A 20,819-nucleotide genomic window follows, 5' to 3' on the forward strand; every position below is an offset into this window, starting at 1 on the left:
TTGACCGTGTGTCTAGATGATCTATCCATTTCTATAAGTGGAGTGTTAAAGTCCCCTGCAATTACCACATTCTTATCAATAAGGTCGCTTATGTTTGTAATTGTTTTATATATTTGGGGGCTCCTGTATTCGGCACATAGACATTTATAATTGTTAGCTCTTCCTGATGGATAGACCCTGTGATTATTATATAATGCCCTTCTTCATCTCTTGTTACAGCCTTTGATTTAAAGTCTAGTTTGTCTGATATAAGTATGGCTACTCCAGCTTTCTTTTGACTTCCAGTGGCATGATAAGTAGTTCTCTATCTCTTCACTCTCAATCTGAAAGTGTCCTCAGGTCTAAAATGAGTCTCTTGTAGACAGCAAATAGATGGGTCTTGTTTTTTTATCCATTCTGATACCCTATGTCTTTTGGTTGGCACATTTAGTCCATTTACATTCAGTGTTATTACAGAAAGATATGGGTTTAGAGTCATTGTGATGTCCGTAGGTTTCATGCTTGTAGCGATGACTCTGGTACTTTGTCTCACAGGATCCCCCTTAGGATCTCTTGTAGGGCTGGTTTAGTGGTGACGAATTCCTTTAGTTTTTGTTTGTTTGGGAAGACCTTTATCTCTCCTTCTATTCTAAATGACAGACTTGCTGGATAAAGGATTCTGGGCTGCATGGTTTTTCTGTTCATCACATTGAAGATCTCCTGCCATTCCTTTCTGGCTTGCCAAGTTTCAGTAGAGAGATCAGTCACGAGTCTTATAGGTCTCCCTTTATATGTTAGAGCACGTTTATCTCTAGCTGCTTTCAGAATTTTCTCTTTATCCTTGTATTTTGCCAGTTTCACTACGATATGTCATGCAGAAGATCGATTCAAGTTACATCTGAAGGAGGTTCTCTGTGCCTCTTGGATTTCAATGCCTTTTTCCTTCCCCAGATCCGGGAAGTTCTCAGCTATTATTTCTTCAAGTACTCCTTCAGCACCTTTCCCTCTCTCTTCCTCCTCTGGAATGCCAATTATGCGTAGATTATTTCTCTTTAGTGCATCACTTAGTTCTCTAATTTTCCCCTCATACTCCTGGATTTTTTTATCTTTTTCTCAGCTTCTTCTTTGTCCATAATTTTATCTTCTAGTTCACCTATTCTCTCCTCTGCCTCTTCAATCTGAGCCGTAGTCGTCTCCATTTTATTTTGCAGTTCATTGATCACATTTTTTAGCTCTTCCTGACTGTTCCTTAGTCCCTTGATCTCTGTAGCAAGAGATTCTCTGCTGTCCTTTATACTGTTTTCAAGCCCAGTGATTAATTTTATGACTATTATACTAAATTCACTTTGTTATATTGTTTAAATCATTTTTGATCAGTTCGTTAGCTGTTGTTATTTCCTGGACGTTTTTCTGAGGGAAATTCTTCCGTTTCGTCATTTTGGATAGTCCCTGGGTTGGTGCGGGACTGCGGGGCACTTCCCCTGTGCTGTCTTGAATAACTTGCGTTGGTGGGCAGGGCCGCAGTCAGACCTGATGTCTGCCCCCAGCCCACCGCTGGGGCCACAGCCAGACTGGTGTGTGCCTTCTCTTCCCCTGAGCAGTTTTTTTTTAAACATTCTATTTGTTGATGTTTTGTAAGAAAAATGATTTTGTATATTTTTTTTATAGCTAGGAAATTTGTTAAACTATCTTTTTAATTCCAATAATTTCTCTGCATTTTCTTCTTGATTTTATACATATATAATCATAACATCAGCAAATGACACTTGTTTCTTCCATTCCAAACCAAGTATCTTTATATAAATATATTACACAGATATAGCCTTACTGTGCTGACAAAGATTTCTAGTCTACAGCTGATTATAATGGTGACAAATATAATGGTGAAAGTCGACATCACTGTCTTCTTCCTGATTCCAAAGGAAAACTTTCAGTATTTCAATAACAATTATATTTACCAAAGACTTTATGCTCTACCACAAGGGTCAGCAAACCACAGCCTGTGGGCCAAACCGGGACCACTGTCTGTTTTTGTACAGTCTGGAAAGGTAAGAATGGTTTTTACCTTTTTAAATGGTTGGACAAAAATTTTAAATGACAACGTTTTGAGATATGAGAGAATTCTAGGAAATTCAAATTTCAGTGTCTGTAAATCAAGTTTCATGGAAACACAGCCACACTTTTTGTTTACATGGTTGCTTTCATACTGCAGAGGCAGAGTGGAATTGTTGCCAAAGGAACGGCAGATGGTATGTGACATTCATATCACTTTGTACTGCCCCTTCCATGCACTACAAATTGCAGTGACAGAGTTACAAGCTGACAGAATTTCAGTGCTAGGTGTATTAATCATATATACCCATTGTGTCAAAACAAGAAGAAAAAGAGAAAAGTGAACTTCACAGGCTGCATTTTTAAGGCACAGTGGGGCATGAATTATATCGTTACTGATTTAGATGGTACAGCACTGTATTATGCAATAACACTATAGCTGCTCTAAAAAAACACAAATACAGATTAACATTACTGGACTAAGTACTCATCACGGTATCTTTGACTCACAGGAAAGCAATGATTAGAAAAATTCTAATTTAAAAATTAAAATGTGATGTCAACAAAAGTTAAGTTTCTAAGTGGCTTGTTAGCCAAACAAGGAAAGCTGTTTCTTGGTAATGGATTAATTATATTATTTTAAATTGCAGTGGCTAAAGAAATGTGTCCAGAGAAAATAAATTTAAGGTTATTAGCTTTTAGGTCAGAAGAGTTTCTCAAAGAGTTGAAGGTGTTGGAAAAACCACCAACAGTTAACTAAAAAACAAGACAAACAATGTTCAGTGGTTTCCCTGAATTCTGGTGAGTCAACAGATGTTAACAACACTACTCAGTTATTTATATGAAGAGTCAATGCCAAGTTTGAAGCAATGAAAAATCAGTTTCTGTTGCTAGTCGGTGTGGAACAACTACAAGCTAGAATGTTTTCAAAGACGTAAGTGAAAAAGAACTAAACCAATACAATGTAAAGTGGCATTAGATGGGGCTGAAAAACATGGATAGAAAAAAATAGCCGTGGCAAACTTACAAAGCCTATAAAAATGTAAGCTTTTGTTCAAAAAGCCTACAATTATTCACTGTTTTTTTTTAAGTTTATTTATTTTCAGAGAGAGAGAGAGAGAGAGAGAATATCCCAAGCAGGCTCTGTGCTTTGAGTGCGGAGCTGGAGGCATGGCTTGATCCCATGTCGTGAGAATCACCAAACCAAAAGTCAGATGCTCAACTGAGCAACCTGAGCCACCCAGGCACCCCTCACTAGATTATTCTTTAGCAAGTATTTCGCAAACAAAACAACAAAAAAAAAACTGAATCATGTTTTGAACCAATAGTTCTGAAGTTTTGTCAGGAACAGAAGCTCAAAATCCTGACTTGCTGTACCACACAGCAGTTAATGGCTTAATTAACAGTGGTAAAGTATTATTATGCTATTTTGATCTCAGAGTCTAGAACGAAATTTTTCAGAACCAGAAATGCCCTCAATTACTATTATAAAAACTTAACAGCTTTGGAAATTGGCTTTCACTGAAGATTTGATGCTGTTTCTTAATGAATTCAATCTAAAGTTACAATGTAAAAGCAGCAATTATATGTAAAACTTATACCATGGTAAAGTTATTTTGACAATAACCAATGTTGTTTGAATAACATCATCAAGCAGCTTTATACTACTCTTCCTGTGCTATCAAAACTTGAAACAAGATCTCTATTCCCACACAAATTACAGGGGATATTTTTTTCAGAGGTGTTTTAGCAGCGTATGCTGGCCTACACTCCATGGGTGTGCCTTGAGATTTTTTTTCTTTTTCTTTGTTTAAATGTATTTATTTAAACTCAAGTTAGTTAACATACAGTGTAGTATTGGTTTCAGGAGTAGAACCTAGTGATTCATCCCTTATATATAACACCCAGCGTTCATGCCAACAAGTGCCCTCCTTAATGCCCATCACCCATTTAGCCCATCCCCCTACCCACCACCTCTCCAGGAACCCTCAGTTTATTCTCTGTATTTACGAACCTCTTATGGTTTGCCTCCTGTTTTTATCTTATTTTGCCTTCCCTTCCCCCATGTTCATAATGTTTTGTTTCTTAAATTCCGTATATGAGTGAAATCATATGGGATCTGTCTTTCTCTAACTTATTTCACTTAGCATAAAACATTCTAGTTCCATCCACGTCATTGCAAATGGCAAGATTTCATTCTTTTTGAACGGGCCCTGGGTCTCCGACATCTGCCCCCATGCCCTAGGAGAAAGCTACAAAGGTCAAGTCAGTCAAAGGAAGACAAATGCCCTCAAGGCAAAGTGGCATTGGCCTGCTTGTGCTCCTAAATTCCCATTTTCTTTCACAATTTGGATAATAGTTCTTTAATATCTTGACTATTCCTTGAAGATTTTACATTTTAACCAACATTTTTAGTTGTTTTCAATGCAAGAGATCCTTCCCAATAACTTCCCCAACAAAACAGAAACCGAAGACTGAGCAATTACTTCTAAAGGACAAGCTGCCTTTTTTCCAACAGCTATGCAACTGGTAATAGCAGTTCTCCTAAAATGAATTATAAGATAGTTCCTAACAAAGCACATGGGTAAGTGTAATCCCACACTAAATTTCCAGGTGGACACAGAGCTATGGCATTTCCCATCCACAGAGAACTGAGTAGCGCAATGACAGTAAAAAACAGGATGGATTAACACTGTTATCTAGAAAGATTAGGTTGCATATTCCACTTTATTTCTTATACTGAAGTAAATTTTACACAGGTTAGGAGTTAAACATACAAAATAAAGCCATTAAAACACAGAAGCATATACTGAAAACTTTTTTAACTTTGCAGATTTCTCGATGGTAGAAAACTCAGAAATCATAAAAGAAAATATTGTTCAGTTCATAAAACAAAATAACAAAAAAAAAACATTTGTGTGGCAAAAAACCTAAGCAAAGTAAAAAGCAAGTAACAAATTGGTGAAAATTATTTTCAACTTACATCAGAAACAGTTAATATCTATAACATATAAAAAACTGCTAACTATAAAGGAGGAAATAATCTACAATCCTACAAAAAATGATAAGAAATGTGAATAGATTACACAAAGGATTCCAGGGAACCAACAATGTTTTAAACTAGTAAATGAGAAAGAATTAAGCACTTTCCTGTTTTCTTGTACAAATTATACCCAAGATAACCAAATAGTTGATGAGGAGAAATTCTTTTTATAGAGATAGGATACCTAACTAATGACTACGAGTGATGAAGTTAAAATACCATATATGAAACTCTTAATAAAAGATCTAGGTCGTGGATTTTTGACAGGTGCAATACTGCCCCAAAGGGACTAAAAATGATTATTTTTTATTTGTTTCAAGCTTTTAAATTCTAGTTAGTTAATATATAGTGTAATACTGGTTTCAGGGGTCGAATTTAGTAATTCTTCACTTACATGTAACACCGAGTGCTCTTCACAAGTGCCCTTAGTGCCCACTAAGCACTGGCATCCTCTGCCCACCTCCCCTCCAGCAACCCTCAGTTTGTTCTCTATAGTTAAGAGTCTCTTATGGTTTGCCTCCCTCTCTTTTTTCCCTTTTTTCCTCCTTCCTCTACGTTCATCTGTTTTTTTTCTTAAATTCCACATGAGTGAAATCATATGGTATTTGTCTTCCTCTGACTTGTTTTGCTTCACATAATGCACTCTAGCTCCACCCACATCATTGCAAATGGCAAGATTTCATTCCTTTTGATAGCTGAATAATATTGGTGTGCGCGCACGCACGTTTGTGTATATACCATATCTTCTCTATCCGTTTATCAGATGAACATTTTGGCTCTTTCCATAATTTGCCTATTGTTGATAGTGCTGCTATAGACATTGGAGTGCATGTGTCCCTTCAAATCAGTATTTTTGTATCCTCTGGATAAATACCTAGTAGTACAATTGCTGGGTCATAGGGTAGTTCTATTTTTAACTTTTTGAGGAAATGCCATACTGTTTTCTACAGTGGCTGCACCAGTTTGCATTACCACCAAGAGTGTAAGAAGGTTCCCAAGGGGGCTAAAAATTAGTCCTTAGGAATGAAAATTTTAAATAGTATAATGGTTTGTGGCTCTCTAATGGGCCAAAATACAAAAATAGAGATGTACTTTTTTGTGGTGTTAAAATTTCACATGAAGGGGGTATAATCTGGGGAAAAAATATCTAAAAATTCTCATTAGGAAAACAATTCAAAAAAGGTTGAGAAATAGTGAAGTAGATAATAACCATCAATGGCTGCTAAAATGATTTAAAAAAGAGAATACACATTAGATACCACCAAACAGGGATACACGTTACCATCTAGGAAATATTCTTGGTTAAAATTTGTAACTGCATCTCGTCAAATCTCTAGACCTACTTATCAGTTTATACAATAAAGGGAAGAGAGAATGTATTAAAATACAGTGAGTGTGCAAGTTGGCCAAATCCAGAATGTGGGGAGCTCTGGAAGGTGAATACTTAGTTTCTTCAACAAATAACTTAAGAATAAAAAGGGGGAGGGAGGAAGGAAGCTACAGAAAAAGATTTAAAGGACATATCGACAACCAGGCACCCCAAGTTAAACCACAAATTTCTGATATCAGGTCCTGGTTAAGACATGAGAATTTGCATTTCTTATAAGGAATATTGATGCTGCTAGTCCAAGAACCACACTTTGAGAACCACTATCATAGACCACCTGCTAATTTCTTCAAAATATAGACAGATGTGAGATATTTTAAAGTAATTAGAGAAAAACCAATGAGCTAATAGAAAATAGGCAAAGAACTTGAACAGACAGGTCAGAGAAAAGGAAATACAAATGTCCTCTAAACATAAGTAAACATACTCAACACCTCTCAATATGAGAGAAATGAGTGTTTTCACAACATAACAAAAGATCATTTCATACCTTTTGGGATAATTAGTGCTGCCATGGGTATGGGAAAACAGGCACTGCCATACGTTATATGGCATATATACGGTTATATACATACATTTTCACACAGCATTCCTTTGGGTCCTTAGAGTTAGGCTCCAAGGAAGGTCCATATACTACAGTTGTTGATATGTCCTTTAAACCTTTTACTGTAGCTTCCTTCCTCCCTCCCCCTTTTTTATTCTTAAGTTATTGAAGAAACTAAGTATTTGCCTTCCAGAGCTCCCCACATTCTGGATTTGGCTAACTTGCACACTCACTGTATTTTAATACATTATCTCTTCTGTTTATTGTATACACAGGTATATATAAATGGTTACTGCCTCTATATAAGACATTATCTATCAAAATTTAAAATGCATACATCATTTGAACACTAAGAAGTTCCACAGAGATATGCATGTTTACACATGTACAAAATAGCATACGTAAAAGGACATTCATTGCAAGCACTGTATTTAATAGCACAAAACTGGAAGAACCTAAATTCTCATCAATAATGGACTAGGAAGATGGTAGAATAGAAGGATCCTAAGCTTACCTCCTCACATGTATACATGGAGGCAACAGCTACATATAATACAATTCACTCTGAAGATAACCTGAAGATTAACAGGACAGATTGACTATAGCTAAAGACATAAAGTAGCAGTCAAAACGGGAATGGTAGGGGGAGCAGAGACATAGTCGGGTACCACACCCCCAGCACAACAAACTACAAGCAGGAGGGATATTCCAGGTACAGAGATCCACCCTGAGGACCAAGGGGATCAAGCCCCACATCAAGTACCCCAGGCCCTTGGTATGTGTGGTAGAAAGATGAGTTCCTATAACATCTGGCTTTGAAAGTAAGTGGGGCTTAATTCCAGCAGCTTTGAAAATCAGCAAGACTTTACTCCAGGAGAGTCAGATGGCTACAGGGAATTAAGACTTTGCTCTGCAAGGGACCAGCACACTTCATCACTTGGTCAGAGACCCAGCACAGAAGTAGCAGTTTGAAAAGCACCGGGGTTTATTTATACCTGAAAGAGATTTACTGACTAATTTTAGGGTGCATGCTGGAGGGGCGGGAATCTATAGAAGCTTTCTCTGGGAATAGAAGTGCTAGCGAGTACCATCTTCTTGCTCTCCTTCAGCCTGATACTCTGTATCTATCTTGCTAGCACCCCTTGCCCTGCATCAGGGTTCCCCTGTGGACTCACCTCACCCAACTTACCTGCTCCTGTAGGTGCCCCGATGAAGTGACTCCTACTCCACCATTCCTGGTGAGCAGCCTCAGCCAGGGCTGATGTCTCCCCAAAGTGACAACCACCCTGCCACACCTGGTGGGGAGCCTAGGCCAGACAAGCACCCCTCCAAAATGACTCTTGCATCAGAGAAGGGGAGGCGGCCCCACCCAAACAGCATTCCCAGATCAACTGTGGCCCAATCACAATAACAGGGTACACATGGCTCACACAGGGGACACTTCTGGGTCTGGTTCTGGTGACTGGGAGGGACTGCACTACTGGGCCCTGAAGGACAGCTTCTACATAAGGTCACTATGTAGATCAGGAAAAATCAGGAAACGTAGCTCAACTACCTAATACACACAAATAAACTCAGGTCAGACAAAATGAGGAGACAAGGATGAATATGTCCCAAAATGAAAGAGTTAAGACAAAACCTCAGAAAAAGAACTAAACAAAATGGAAGAAAGCAATCTACCTGATAAAGAGTTCAAACTAATGCTCATAAGGATGCTCACCAGACTTGAGTGAAGACTGGATGAACTTATTGAGAACTGGACCACTTTTTCTACCGTATACAAAAATTAGCTCAAAATGTATTAAAGGCCAAATATAAAACCTGAAACCATAAAACTCTGAAAAGAAAACACAGGAAGTAAATTTGGCCTTGGACATCAGCCTTAGCAATATTTTTCTGGATCTGTCTCCTCAGGCAAGGGAAGCAAAAATAAAAACAAAAAATAAACAATTGGAACTACATCAAAAAAGCTTTTGCACAGTGAAGCCATCAACAAAACAAAAAGGCAACCTACTGAATGGGAGGAAATATTTATAAAAGATATATCCAATAAGGGGTTTTTAAAAATATAAAGAATTCATATAACTCAACACCAAAAGAAATCCAATTTAAAGCTGGACAGAAGACCTAAATAGACATTTTCCCAGAGAAGACTTGCAGATGGCCAACAGACATATGGAAAGATGGTCAGCATCACTCATCATCAGGGAAATGCAAATCAAAACCACAATAACATAATCACCTCACCCTTGTCAGATGGCTAGTGTCTAACAAGATATGACAAGCCTTAGTGAGGATGTGGACAAAAGGAACTCTTGTGTCTTACTGGTGGGAGGGTAAATTGGTACAGCCAATAAGGAAGCAATATGGATAGTTCCCCCCAAAATTAATATTAATACCATATAAGCCAGTAACTGCACTTCTGGGTACTGACTCAAAAAACCAAAACCAATAATTCAAAAATATACATATATTCCCATGTTCATTGCTGCATTATTTATAACAGCCAAGATATGGAAACAATCTTAAGTACTCATCAACATACTAATGTATAAAATTGGCAAAGAAAAAGTCAAACTTCTACTCTTCACAGATGCCATGATACTCTACATGGAAAATGCAAAAGACTCCATCAAAAAACTGCTAGAACTGGCACATGAATTCAGCAGAGTCGCAGGATATAAAATCAACGTATAGAAACTGCTGCATTTGTATACACCAGTAACGAAGCAGCAGAAACAGAAATCAAGGAATCGATCCCATTCACTTTTTTAAAGATTAGTTATTTGAAAAAGGGCATGCGAGTGGGGAAAGGACAGAGAATGGGAGAGAGAATCCCATGCAGACTCCACACCATCAACGTGAAGTCCAATGTGGGGCTTGAACTCACAAACTGTAAGACCAGACCCGAGATGAAGTCAGACACTTAACCAACTGAGCCACTGAGGCATCCCTCTATCCCATTTACAACTGTACCAAAAACTATAAGATACCTAAGAATATTCCTAACCAAACAGGTAGATCTTTAGCCTGAAAACTACACTTATGAAACACTTATGAAAGAAATTGAAGAAGACACAAAGAAAAGGAAAAACATTTCATGCTATGGATTGGAAGAACAAATATTGTTAAAATGTCTATACTACCCAAAGCAATCTATGCATTCAATGCAATCCCTATCAACATAACACCAGCGTTCTTCACAAAGCTAGAACAAATAATTCTAAAATTTGTACGGAACCAGAAACCTTGAATAGCTACATCAATACTGAAAAAGAAAAGTGGGAGGCATCACTATTCCAGACTTCAAGCTGTATTACAAAGCTGTAATCATAAAGACAGTATGGTACTGGCACAAAAATAGACACATAGATCAAGGGAACAGAATAGAGAACACAGAAATAGACCCACAAGTATATGGTCAACAAATCTTTGATGAGGCAATAAAGAATATCCAATGGAAAAAAGTCAGTCTTTTTCCAAATGGTATTGGGAAAACTAGACAGCAACATGCATAAGAATGAAACAGAACCCCTTTTTTATACCATTCACAAAAACAAACTCAAAATGGTGAAAGACCTAAATGTGTGAAAGGAAACCATCAAAATCCTAGAGGAGAACACAGGCACCAACTTCTTTGACTTTGGCCATAGGTACTTCTTACTAGACACATCTCCATAGGCAAGGGAAACAAAAGCAAAAATGAACTGTTGGGACTTCTTCAAGATAAGAAGTTTCTGAAATGCAAAGGAAACAATCAGTAAAACTAAAAGGCAACCTACAACAGGGAAAAAGATATTTCCAAATGACATATTGGATAAAGGGCTAGTATCCCAGATCTATAAAGAACTTACCAAACTCAACACTCAAAAAAAAAAAAAAAAAAAAAAAAAAAAAAAAAAAAAAAATCCAGTGAAGAAATGGGCAAAAGACATGAAGAGACAGTTCTCCAAAGAAGGCATTCAAATGACTAACAGACACATGAAAAAATGTTCAACATCACTCATCATCAGGGAAATACAAATCAAACCACAAATCAATACTACCTCACACCAGTCAGAATGGCTAAAATTAACAACTCAGAAAACAATAGATGTTGGCAAGGATGCAGAGAAAGGGGAACCTTACACTGTTTGTGGGAATGCAAACTGGTGCAGACACCGTGGACAACAGTGCTCTGGAGGTTCCTCAGAAAGTTAAAGATAGAACTACCCTACAATCCAGCAATTGAACTACTAGGAATTTACCCAAGGGATACAAACATACTGATTCGAAGAGGTACATGCACCCCAATGTTTATAGCAGCACTATCAACAATGGCCAAATTATAGAAAGAGCCCAAATGTCCATTGATGAATGGCTAAAGAAGAGGAAATGTGTACACACGCACACACATAAACACACACACACTCTCTGGAATATTATTCAGCCCATCAAAAAGAATAAAATCTTGCCATTTGCAATGACATGGATAGAACTAAAGTGTATTATGCTAAGTGAAATAAGTCAGTTAGAGAAAGACAAATACCATATGATTTCACTCATATGTGGAATTTAAGAAGCAAAACAGATGAACATAGGGGAGGTGGAAGGGGGGAAGAGAGGGAGACAAACCCTAAGAGACTCTTAACTATAGAGTACAAACTGAGGGTTGGCTGGTGGGGGGTGGGAGGTCCCTAGGGCAATGAGCTAAATGGTTGATGGATAAAGGAGGACAATTGTTGTGATGAGCAGTGGTGTTATATGTCAGTGATGAATCACTAAATTCTACTCCTGAAACCAGTACTACACATTAACTAACTGGAATTTAAATAAAATCTTGGAAAGAAAAAAAATAGATTAATGGATAAACAAGGTAGGGTATATATACAAAATGGAATTGGCCATAAAAAAAGAATGAAATCTTGCCATTTCCAACAACATGAATGGACCTAGAGGATATTAAGCTAAGTCAAATTAAGTCAGGAAAAGCAAATACCATATGATTTCTCTTATATATGTAATCTAAAAAACAAACAAAAAAAAACCAGATTCATAAATATAGAGAACAAACGTGGTTGTCAGAGTGGCGGAGGATGGAGAAATGGGAAAAGCAGGGGAAGGAGATTAAGAGGTACAAACTTTCAGTTATAAAATAAGTCACAAGATGAAAAGAACAGCATAAGGAGTACAGTCAATATTGTAATAACTTTGGTGATGACAGATGATAATGATACTCATTGCGGTCAGCATTTTGTAAAGTATATAATTGTTGAATCATTATGTTATACACCTGAAACTAACACTATATGTCAACTATACTTTAACTAAAAAAAATAGTTTAGTTGAATAAATTACAGTATATCCATGCAGTGGGATATTATATGACTATTAAAAATATCTGTGAACATGTTGATATGGAACAATCTTCAACTTATGTTATCAAGAGAAAAGAAATCTTGTAAGTTGTTTATTCTATTAAATACCAATTAATTATGTTCAGTTGTATACTGTAAGCTGTTAATATTTAAATCAAAGTATTTTTATGAAGTTTTTATGTTTTTCTAAGGAAAAATTCCAGCCTATGCAATTACGCTATGATCTGCTTACCTGACTGAACGATCATCACTTCCAGTCACAGCCAAAGGTTTTGTAGGATGAACAGCAAGTGCCCAAAGTTCACCTTCACAATGCCCTTGCATAATTAGGAAAGGTTTATTCCTTTCATGCACCACGATTTCGAAAATTTCACTGTCCTGTGTTCCAACTAGAATGTGGTCACCACGCCAACAAACACTCCTCACAGACAAACCTAGTCAAAAGTAAATTGTATTTAAGATCAGTGCTGTAATAACATAATGCCGATCTGCTAAATCAATTTAATTTTTGTACCTTTTATCCCTTAGATGTAAGACAAAAGAAATCTCCAAGTCTTTGATCTACACATTGTCTTCAATTATCCATTTTGTTTGCTATCTGTAATGATAGTTCTCTCTTCCTATATGCCTAATTTCTATCCATCCTTCAAGACATACGTTCTTCTTCCTCATAGACAACTCCATAGTCTGACCACTTCTTCAGCCATCTCAAAATTAATTAAGCAGGAATGACAAAAGTAATTGTACTATTTTTCTCTGTATAATAATCTGACTTTTCATGTGTCTATATTTCATTTCTTCCATCTGTTCACCAAAGCATTAAAAAGAGAGACTTTTACTTTTTCTCTATATTCCACAATCCCTTTTATAACCTTACGAAAGCTAGTGTTTCTCTATTTTCTCATCTGTATCATGTGGCCAACATAAAGATACTGTGAACTTTACAATGTTCTTGTAAAGGTCAAATAGGACAAAGTGTCAAATTATTTTGCAAACTTTAAGGTACAATAATGCTCAACAAAACGAATGAAAATAGTATAACAGTTAACATTTACTAGATGATTATTATGTGCCAGACAGTATTCTAAACATTTTATATATATTAAATTAGCTCATTTAATCCTAGGAGACAGTCTTATTCTCACTTATGGGGGAGATTAAATATGTAGCCCAAGGTCACCCACCTAGTAAGTTGACTGAAATAAGGCTTAACCATAGACTTCTGCAACTTCCAATCATAAGTACCGCGCTAGTGAATAAAACTTTTATTTTTATTGTGAAAGACTGTTTTAATACATCAATTTTTTAAGTCCCTAAAGAAGAAAAAATCTCCCAATTGAACAAAACTTTCCTCAACCCTCAACACGTTTTATTTTCAACAGTTTGCTAAATAGTTATATTTAGCATTCTAACAGATAAATATTTTCAAAATCCAAGGTTACCTAAGTAAGCCCTTATCCCATCTCTCTGTAAATCCCATTTTAATAAGCGTTAGACATATGCAAGAATCCTTGTCATAATAGTAAACCAAGACTGTCTTCAGGCAAACTCTCCTCTTCAATAAAAGGAGATCAATTAAATCTATACAGTAGGAACGGGCAAATTTAAATATCATTTATATTTATAAAACCTACATTTATATTTACTAAAAGAAACAGACAATCCTTGGTACATTTAGAATTTGTCTAGTAGTGACACATTTGTTATTACCTTTGTATCCCTGGTCTGTTTCCCTGAGATCAATCACAGTAATCGGTTTAAAAGTTAAATCCCAAAGGCGAATACAGCCATCTCTGCCACCAGTAGCAAAGCCTTCTTCACAAGCATTCATACTAAAAATTCCTGCCTAGTGGAGAAAATAAAATAATTTAACAATATGTACTCTTTAAGAAAATCTGTAATGTAGGCAGAAACCCACTTTAAAAGATTTTGGTATGACAGCAATCAACAAATACAACAGAAAACACAAATGAAAATCTAGAAATAAATCTATGTATACATGTATCTATGTACAATATATGACCAATGACATGGACATATAGAGACATATATAAAGTTAAACCTTATACCACGTATAAAAATGAATTGTAGACATTACATTCTAAATGTGAGAAATAAATGTTAGAAAAGAGTCAAAAGAACATTTATAGAACTTTGAGCTATGAGAGACCTTTTATGCAAGGCAGTTTACCCATAAGCCATAAAGGAAAACAAATTTTTCATATGACAAAAGATATCATAAGCAAAGGCAAACAGATTGGGGAAATATCTGCAATGTGTATGACCACTGAAAGGTTAATACCCTAACATACAAATGAATAAAGAAAATCCAAGGACAAAAATAACAAAAAAGAGCAAAGAGTAAGAAAAACCAATTAATAGAAAAGGAATTTCAAGCAGTCAACAAATATATGAAATTACATATATTTAGGAAACAAAATCAAAACAAGAAGTTACTACTTGTCACCCAGAAAACAAGCAAAAATTTACAACGGTGGTTAAATCCTGCACTGAGGAATATGAAGAGCAAACTGGTATTTTTATAGACTGATGATGAAAATGTAAATTGCCACAACCTTTGTGGAAAAGAATCTGATATTTCTGGTCTTTTGCTTAAAGCAAGTCCTGTTCTAAGTAGTTCTTTAATGTATTTAATATGTAACATATTATATATTTATCATGGTTCATATAAATACATTTAATAACTTTTCTACTTGAGATCTTACTGCTCACCATGGGGCAGCTCTGTGCTCTCTAGGTCCCTTCATTATGTGAGGGACCCAACTGCTAAAAATCCCTAATCCAAAAAACACTAAAAAGTTTTAACAATAGATTTTTTCCCAGTTTGATAACTTTTCTATATGAAAATCTCAGGAATTACAAAAATTAAATTCCGTTGCCACTCACTCACTTAATGAAATAATATTAAAATTAAAAAGGTGTATTTTTTCTAGAATATTACCCACAAGAGTTCTAGCTTTATTCTGTTGTAGTTAATCTAGAATACTTTTACTGTTGAATTTAATACGCTATTTATCAATAATACTCTGAGGAAGATACAAATACCAGAGCAATGGCTTGAACAAGGTGGTAATTATACTAATTTAATAAATATCTACATGTCTAATTGCATAACACTTCTTCACTGAAATCTTGAAAACAAACAGGCTAATTCAGTTAGAACAACATTTTTCAAGTAACTGAATTGACTAGAAAGTCTGCTACATTACATAATCTTTTGCTGTACGACAAGAAGGTAAGCAGTTATCGAAAAGTGTTTAAAATATTTAAATATACTTACAGTATGGGCTCCTTGTATTGTCCTTATAAGATTGATTCCTTTCCAAACATATATATCCCCATTAAGTGCACCAGAATATGTTAATTCATCCCTTGCACAGGCCAGGCACAAAATTGTCTGAAGGTCACCAGTTTTACCAAAGACCCCTCGTTTTGGGGTCAGAGCATTTCCACATAAATTCCAGAACTAAAAGGTACACAGTATAATCAAATTACCAAAGAATGCTTATAAAATAAAGTAAAATATGTCTAGTACTTTGAAGCTATATTAGATTAGCAGACTAAAAATTACCTAAGAAATTCCCTTATGAAACATTAGCTTTCAAATGTTCACATCCTCATCCTAGTGTTGTCAATAGCTATATTAGAGCTGATAAGCCACTGGTTTCAATCCTTATCTGTAAGAATAAGGGGGGTGAACTAGATTATTTTAAAAATAGGCTATGCTTCCCCCCTTCGGTTTCTGAAAAAAATTTACATGAAACTCAGACATTGAAAGACTTGGCTATGGGTTAGCAATGAAAATGAAGATAAGACATCAGACACTCGTAGGAAAGAGGACCAACCTAACGTCCAATCTTTGATGAAGTTAGTAAAGATGGGGGGAAAATGGTGTTCTCACTGATATTTTCAAAGCTGAGCAATTCTTTTACTTGTAAAGCTTAAAAGATACACATTTGGAATAATTAGTTCATTCTTAGGAGAAAATGGGAAGTCAAACATAAATCTTCATGACCAAGGTTTTTATTCTTTTATGTGAATTCAGGTAAATTTTAATAGTGTGTAGAAAGAAATAAACAAAAATGGATAGTTTTGCATAAAGAAATTTGGCCCAGAGAATAAATTCAACTTTATAGTAAGTTACCACTTAAAATAACATTGATTGTTACATACTTAAACATCTCCCCTCATCTGTTGAGATCTTATTTTAAGACCTAAAGATCTTAGTTTAAAACCTGAAGCCTCGGTGCACCTGGGTGGCTCAGTCGGTTGAGCGGCCGACTTCAGCTCAGGTCATGATCTCGCGGTCCATGGGTTCGAGCCCCGCGTCAGGCTCTGTGCTAACAGCTCAGAGCCTGGAGCCTGTTTCGGATTCTGTGTCTCCCTCTCTCTGACCCTCCCCCGTTCATGCTCTGTCTCTCTCTGTCTCAAAAATAAATAAACGTTAAAAAAAAAAATTAAAAACCCTGAAGCCTCAAAAAATTATGATGCTTATCCATTCAATAATGAATGCTTTAATCAATGAATTTTTATGATTTTTCATTCTAAAAGCCCCATGATCCCTTTGCACAAGGATAGCTGGTTCTCTTCCTATCAGCAAATCCCTATTTCAACCTACTATTTATTTTCATCTAGGAGTGATTCTCAAATCTGGCTGCACATTAGACCTCACCTGAGAGAAATGATAAAACATAGTATGCTGGGCCCCCACAGAGATAAACTGAGACAGAATCTCCAGAGAGTCAAACCCAGGTATCTAAAATTTTTGATGCTCAGAGTAAAGCACTCATGTTCTATAATCCAGATCAATGCTAGCTAATAGAACTTTCTGCGATGATGAAAATATTCTCTCTCTCTCTCTCTCTCTCTCTCTCTCTCTATATATATATATATATATATACATATACACACACACTGTCCAATAGAGTAACCGCTGGATACATGTGGGTCTTAAGCATTTGAAATGTGATGACTGGGGTGACAGAAGAAGTGATTAAACTTTATTTAACTTTAATTAACTTAAATAGCTACATGTAGCTAGTTGCTACTGTACTGGCCAGTGAAGTTCTAGATCATCTTTGGGACTTCGTTTCCTCACGTGTACTGCCTGTAAAGACATCTACCCTACTTTCCATTGACTCAACTACAAGAAAAGAAATGTCACTCAGTAAAAATATAGTTTAATTCAGAAGAATCATGTGTTTAATACCTGAAAATGGAACTTTCAGTTTTATTTATAATACAAAACAGTAATATGTTTATTAATTTGCCAATATTTTATTAAGCATTTTATATCAAGAATAACAAACACCATCTTGTTCATCACAGATGAAAAAGACAAAAATTTCTACCTTTGCAGTATTTGTACTACTCTTGCAGTAAGGTACAAATCTATGCTAGATTTCTACCTTAAATCTAGCATAAAGACTTTTGCTGAGTATCTGTTAAAGAAATAAAGATTTAATACTACTCATTATCAAATCAGTACCAGAATATCAAAACCAGAATTGCAGTGGCAGCTAAAGATGCTTTGGAGAAAATGCAGACGGAGTAAGCATACCGAAAGAAAGGATGTAAACACAGAACCTTACTTACTAGGAATTAACTGTTGTAAGGAACTGTTCTATCAGAGAGGAGAAGAAGCAAGTATTTCCAATGTGCACCAGGGATTTAAAAGTAATTGTAAACATAAGAATGAATATCACCACTGACTATATGGGCTTCAAAACCTGAACTATAATTATAAAACAAAATTCAGAGCTTTCATAAGCATAATAAACAGTGGCTACCAAAGGGTGAGGTCAAATCAAAGAGTAAATATAGAGAGAGGAAAAGATAATACTGTCAGAAAGATGACCAGGTGCTATGTGCTAGGAACTGACAAGCACTTGAATAAACACTGCCTTACTTAATCCAATCTACAAGGATTATATAGATTATATAACATAACAGCAGCCATATTTTTAAGATGTGAAAAAAGCTCAGTGAGGCTACATGACTCATCCCGGGTCAAACACCTAAGCTGGTAAGTGGCAAAGCCAACTCTGTCCATGCTGCTTCCGTCACACCAACTTATCTCTGTGCAGGAAATCTCTTCCTTTGCTTGGCTTCCTATGCTCACATTTTATTCTGTAGGTGAAACATGAGAAAACAAGACAGATGTAGTAAAACCTACTTCACTAGACTATAAATTTCTTTATGGAAAGTGTTTTATTCATTCCCTACTCATACCTATACTCCTTACAGTGCCTCACACACAGTAATGACACAGTAAATGCCTGTTAGGTTGAACATCAGAACGTTAAAAATGTTGACATTTTAAAAATAAGTACTGTCAAAATCCTAAGACTCCCCTAAATTGTAAATAGTGTGGTGAGTACTTAGTGGCAGAGAGTAAGTATACATGACTATTATAAAACAAGACCTTTCTAGTACCTTGATATGTTTTACACCACAGCTGACAAGTTTATTTGGCTGGTACAAGTCCCAAGAGATATCAAATATCTGTAAACAAATCAGATTCATGGTTAAAATATTTATTTTCAAAATCACTTAAGAATCCATCCAAAAGACCAAATGCCCCAACACCCTACCTATCATAAAACAATATTCCTCAATGAATAATAATCAGAATCCCACACTTCACAATCTCATGAGAAATAAATATGTAAATGATATGAACAAAAATTATTTCTTAGATAAAGACATGCCATATGGTTTCACTCATATGTGGAATTTAAGAAACAAAACATGAACATAGGGGAAAGGGGGGAAAAAAGAGAGGGAAGCAAATCATAGAAGACTCTTTACTATGTAGAACAAACTTAGGGTTGCTAGAGGGGAAATGGGTGAGGGATGGGCCAAAAGGGTAATGGGTGCTGTGAGGAGCACTGGATGTTATATGTAAGTGATGAATCGCTAAATTCTACTCCTGAAACCAGTTTTACCATATATATTAAGTAGAATTTAAAAATTTGAAATAAAAATAAAATATTAATAAAAAATTATTTCTTAGCTTCTATGAACTTTATGAAACAACTAGTGAAGTGAAAATTAATGCCTCTTTTTAATTTTTTAAAAAATCTGGTCCAGGGGCATGTGAGCGGCTCAGTTGGTTAGGTTTCTGACTCTAGATTTCAGCTATGCTCATGGTCTCATGGTTTCTGAGATGGAGCCCTGTGTCAGGCTCTGGGCTGACAGCAAAGAACCTACTTGGGATTCTCCCTCCCTCTCTCTCTCTCTCTCTCTCTCTCTCACTTTCTCTAAAAAAATAAGTAAACATTAAAAAAAATAAAAAATTTCGTCTGTAAGTCACAAGAATGTTCAACAGAACTAGGGCATGAGGCAAGTACCTACATAATTTCTGCACAGAAAACATAATGAATGGAATGTACACTTAACACAGCTAGAAACAGAGAACTTTTTTTAATGTTTATTTATTTTGAGAGAAAGAGAGAGAGAGGGCAGGGCAGAGAGAAAGGAGAGAGAATCTCAAGCAGGCTCCACACTGTCAGTGCAAAGCCCAATGCAGGGCTCAATCTCACTGACTGTGAGGTCACGACCTGAGCTGAAATCAAGAACCAGATGCTTAACCAACTCAGCCACCCAGGTGCCCCGAGAACTTTTTTAAGCAATTGAAATAGGGAATGTTTTTATAGTTTTCTACCATACAAAACTACTTACATAAAGAATCCAAATATTTATTTCACAGTGAAAATTGTTTTTATTTTTTAGCTTTCTTTATTGTTTATGGGTCAAACAAAATTACCTTATACTTAAAATTTGGAGATCTCAGGCTTTGTTCTTGTCTAAGATTGCCAAAATTCTAAATTCTAACCAACCATTTTTGTTATAATAGCAAACGACAAAAAACCCAGCTGAAAATATGCAACAGAAACATATACTTTAATAACAAAAGAAAAGCTCTTGAAAAATAATTTCATAGCAGAAAAAAACAATTCTGTTACTCTTCACCATGTTTCTTTTAACACCTGCCTGCATAATCACCTAAGATGCTTATTACCTTTAAAAATGTATAAAATTATATTCTTCAGTAATAATAACGATTACATCTTATAAATTAATGTTTAACAAGTCACCATACACAGATTATATGAAAACCATATTGATGCAACTTTAAATACTAACTACAAAAATATTTTAAAAATTCCAACAGTACCATCTTCATAATAATCTACTTACTAAATCCAAAGTGTGTAATGCTTTGATTTAAGTCAGAATATGCAATTACCTAATTAAAATATACAAATCTGATCTGTTACACTTTAATAATTATCTGGGGCGCCTGGGTGGCTCAGTCGGTTAAGCAGCCGACTTCGGCTCAGGTCATGATCTCGCGGTCCGTGAGTTCGAGCCCGCGTCAGGCTCTGTGCTCACAGCTCAGAGCCTGGAGCCTGTTTCAGATTCTGTGTCTCC

At 35.8% G+C, this 20,819-nt stretch overlaps 1 protein-coding gene across 5 annotated transcripts in view; it reads right to left on the reverse strand.

Annotated features, from left to right (window-relative positions):
* The window catches only part of EML5 (EMAP like 5), a 185,567-nt gene that overhangs the window by 129,550 nt on the left and 35,198 nt on the right, over positions 1 to 20,819 (reverse strand). For all 5 annotated transcript variants that reach the window (XM_042944025.1, XM_042944024.1, XM_042944023.1 and 2 more), the window contains 4 exons: positions 18,819 to 18,887; positions 15,664 to 15,849; positions 14,073 to 14,208; positions 12,595 to 12,796 (listed from right to left, as the gene is read on the reverse strand). In XM_042944025.1, the coding sequence (XP_042799959.1) occupies positions 12,595 to 12,796; positions 14,073 to 14,208; positions 15,664 to 15,849; positions 18,819 to 18,887 (593 nt within the window). The remainder of the gene's footprint in view (positions 1 to 12,594; positions 12,797 to 14,072; positions 14,209 to 15,663; positions 15,850 to 18,818; positions 18,888 to 20,819) is intronic.

The sequence above is a fragment of the Panthera leo genome, chromosome B3 (genome assembly GCF_018350215.1).
Source record: "Panthera leo isolate Ple1 chromosome B3, P.leo_Ple1_pat1.1, whole genome shotgun sequence".
Classification (NCBI taxonomy): Eukaryota; Metazoa; Chordata; class Mammalia; order Carnivora; family Felidae; genus Panthera; species Panthera leo.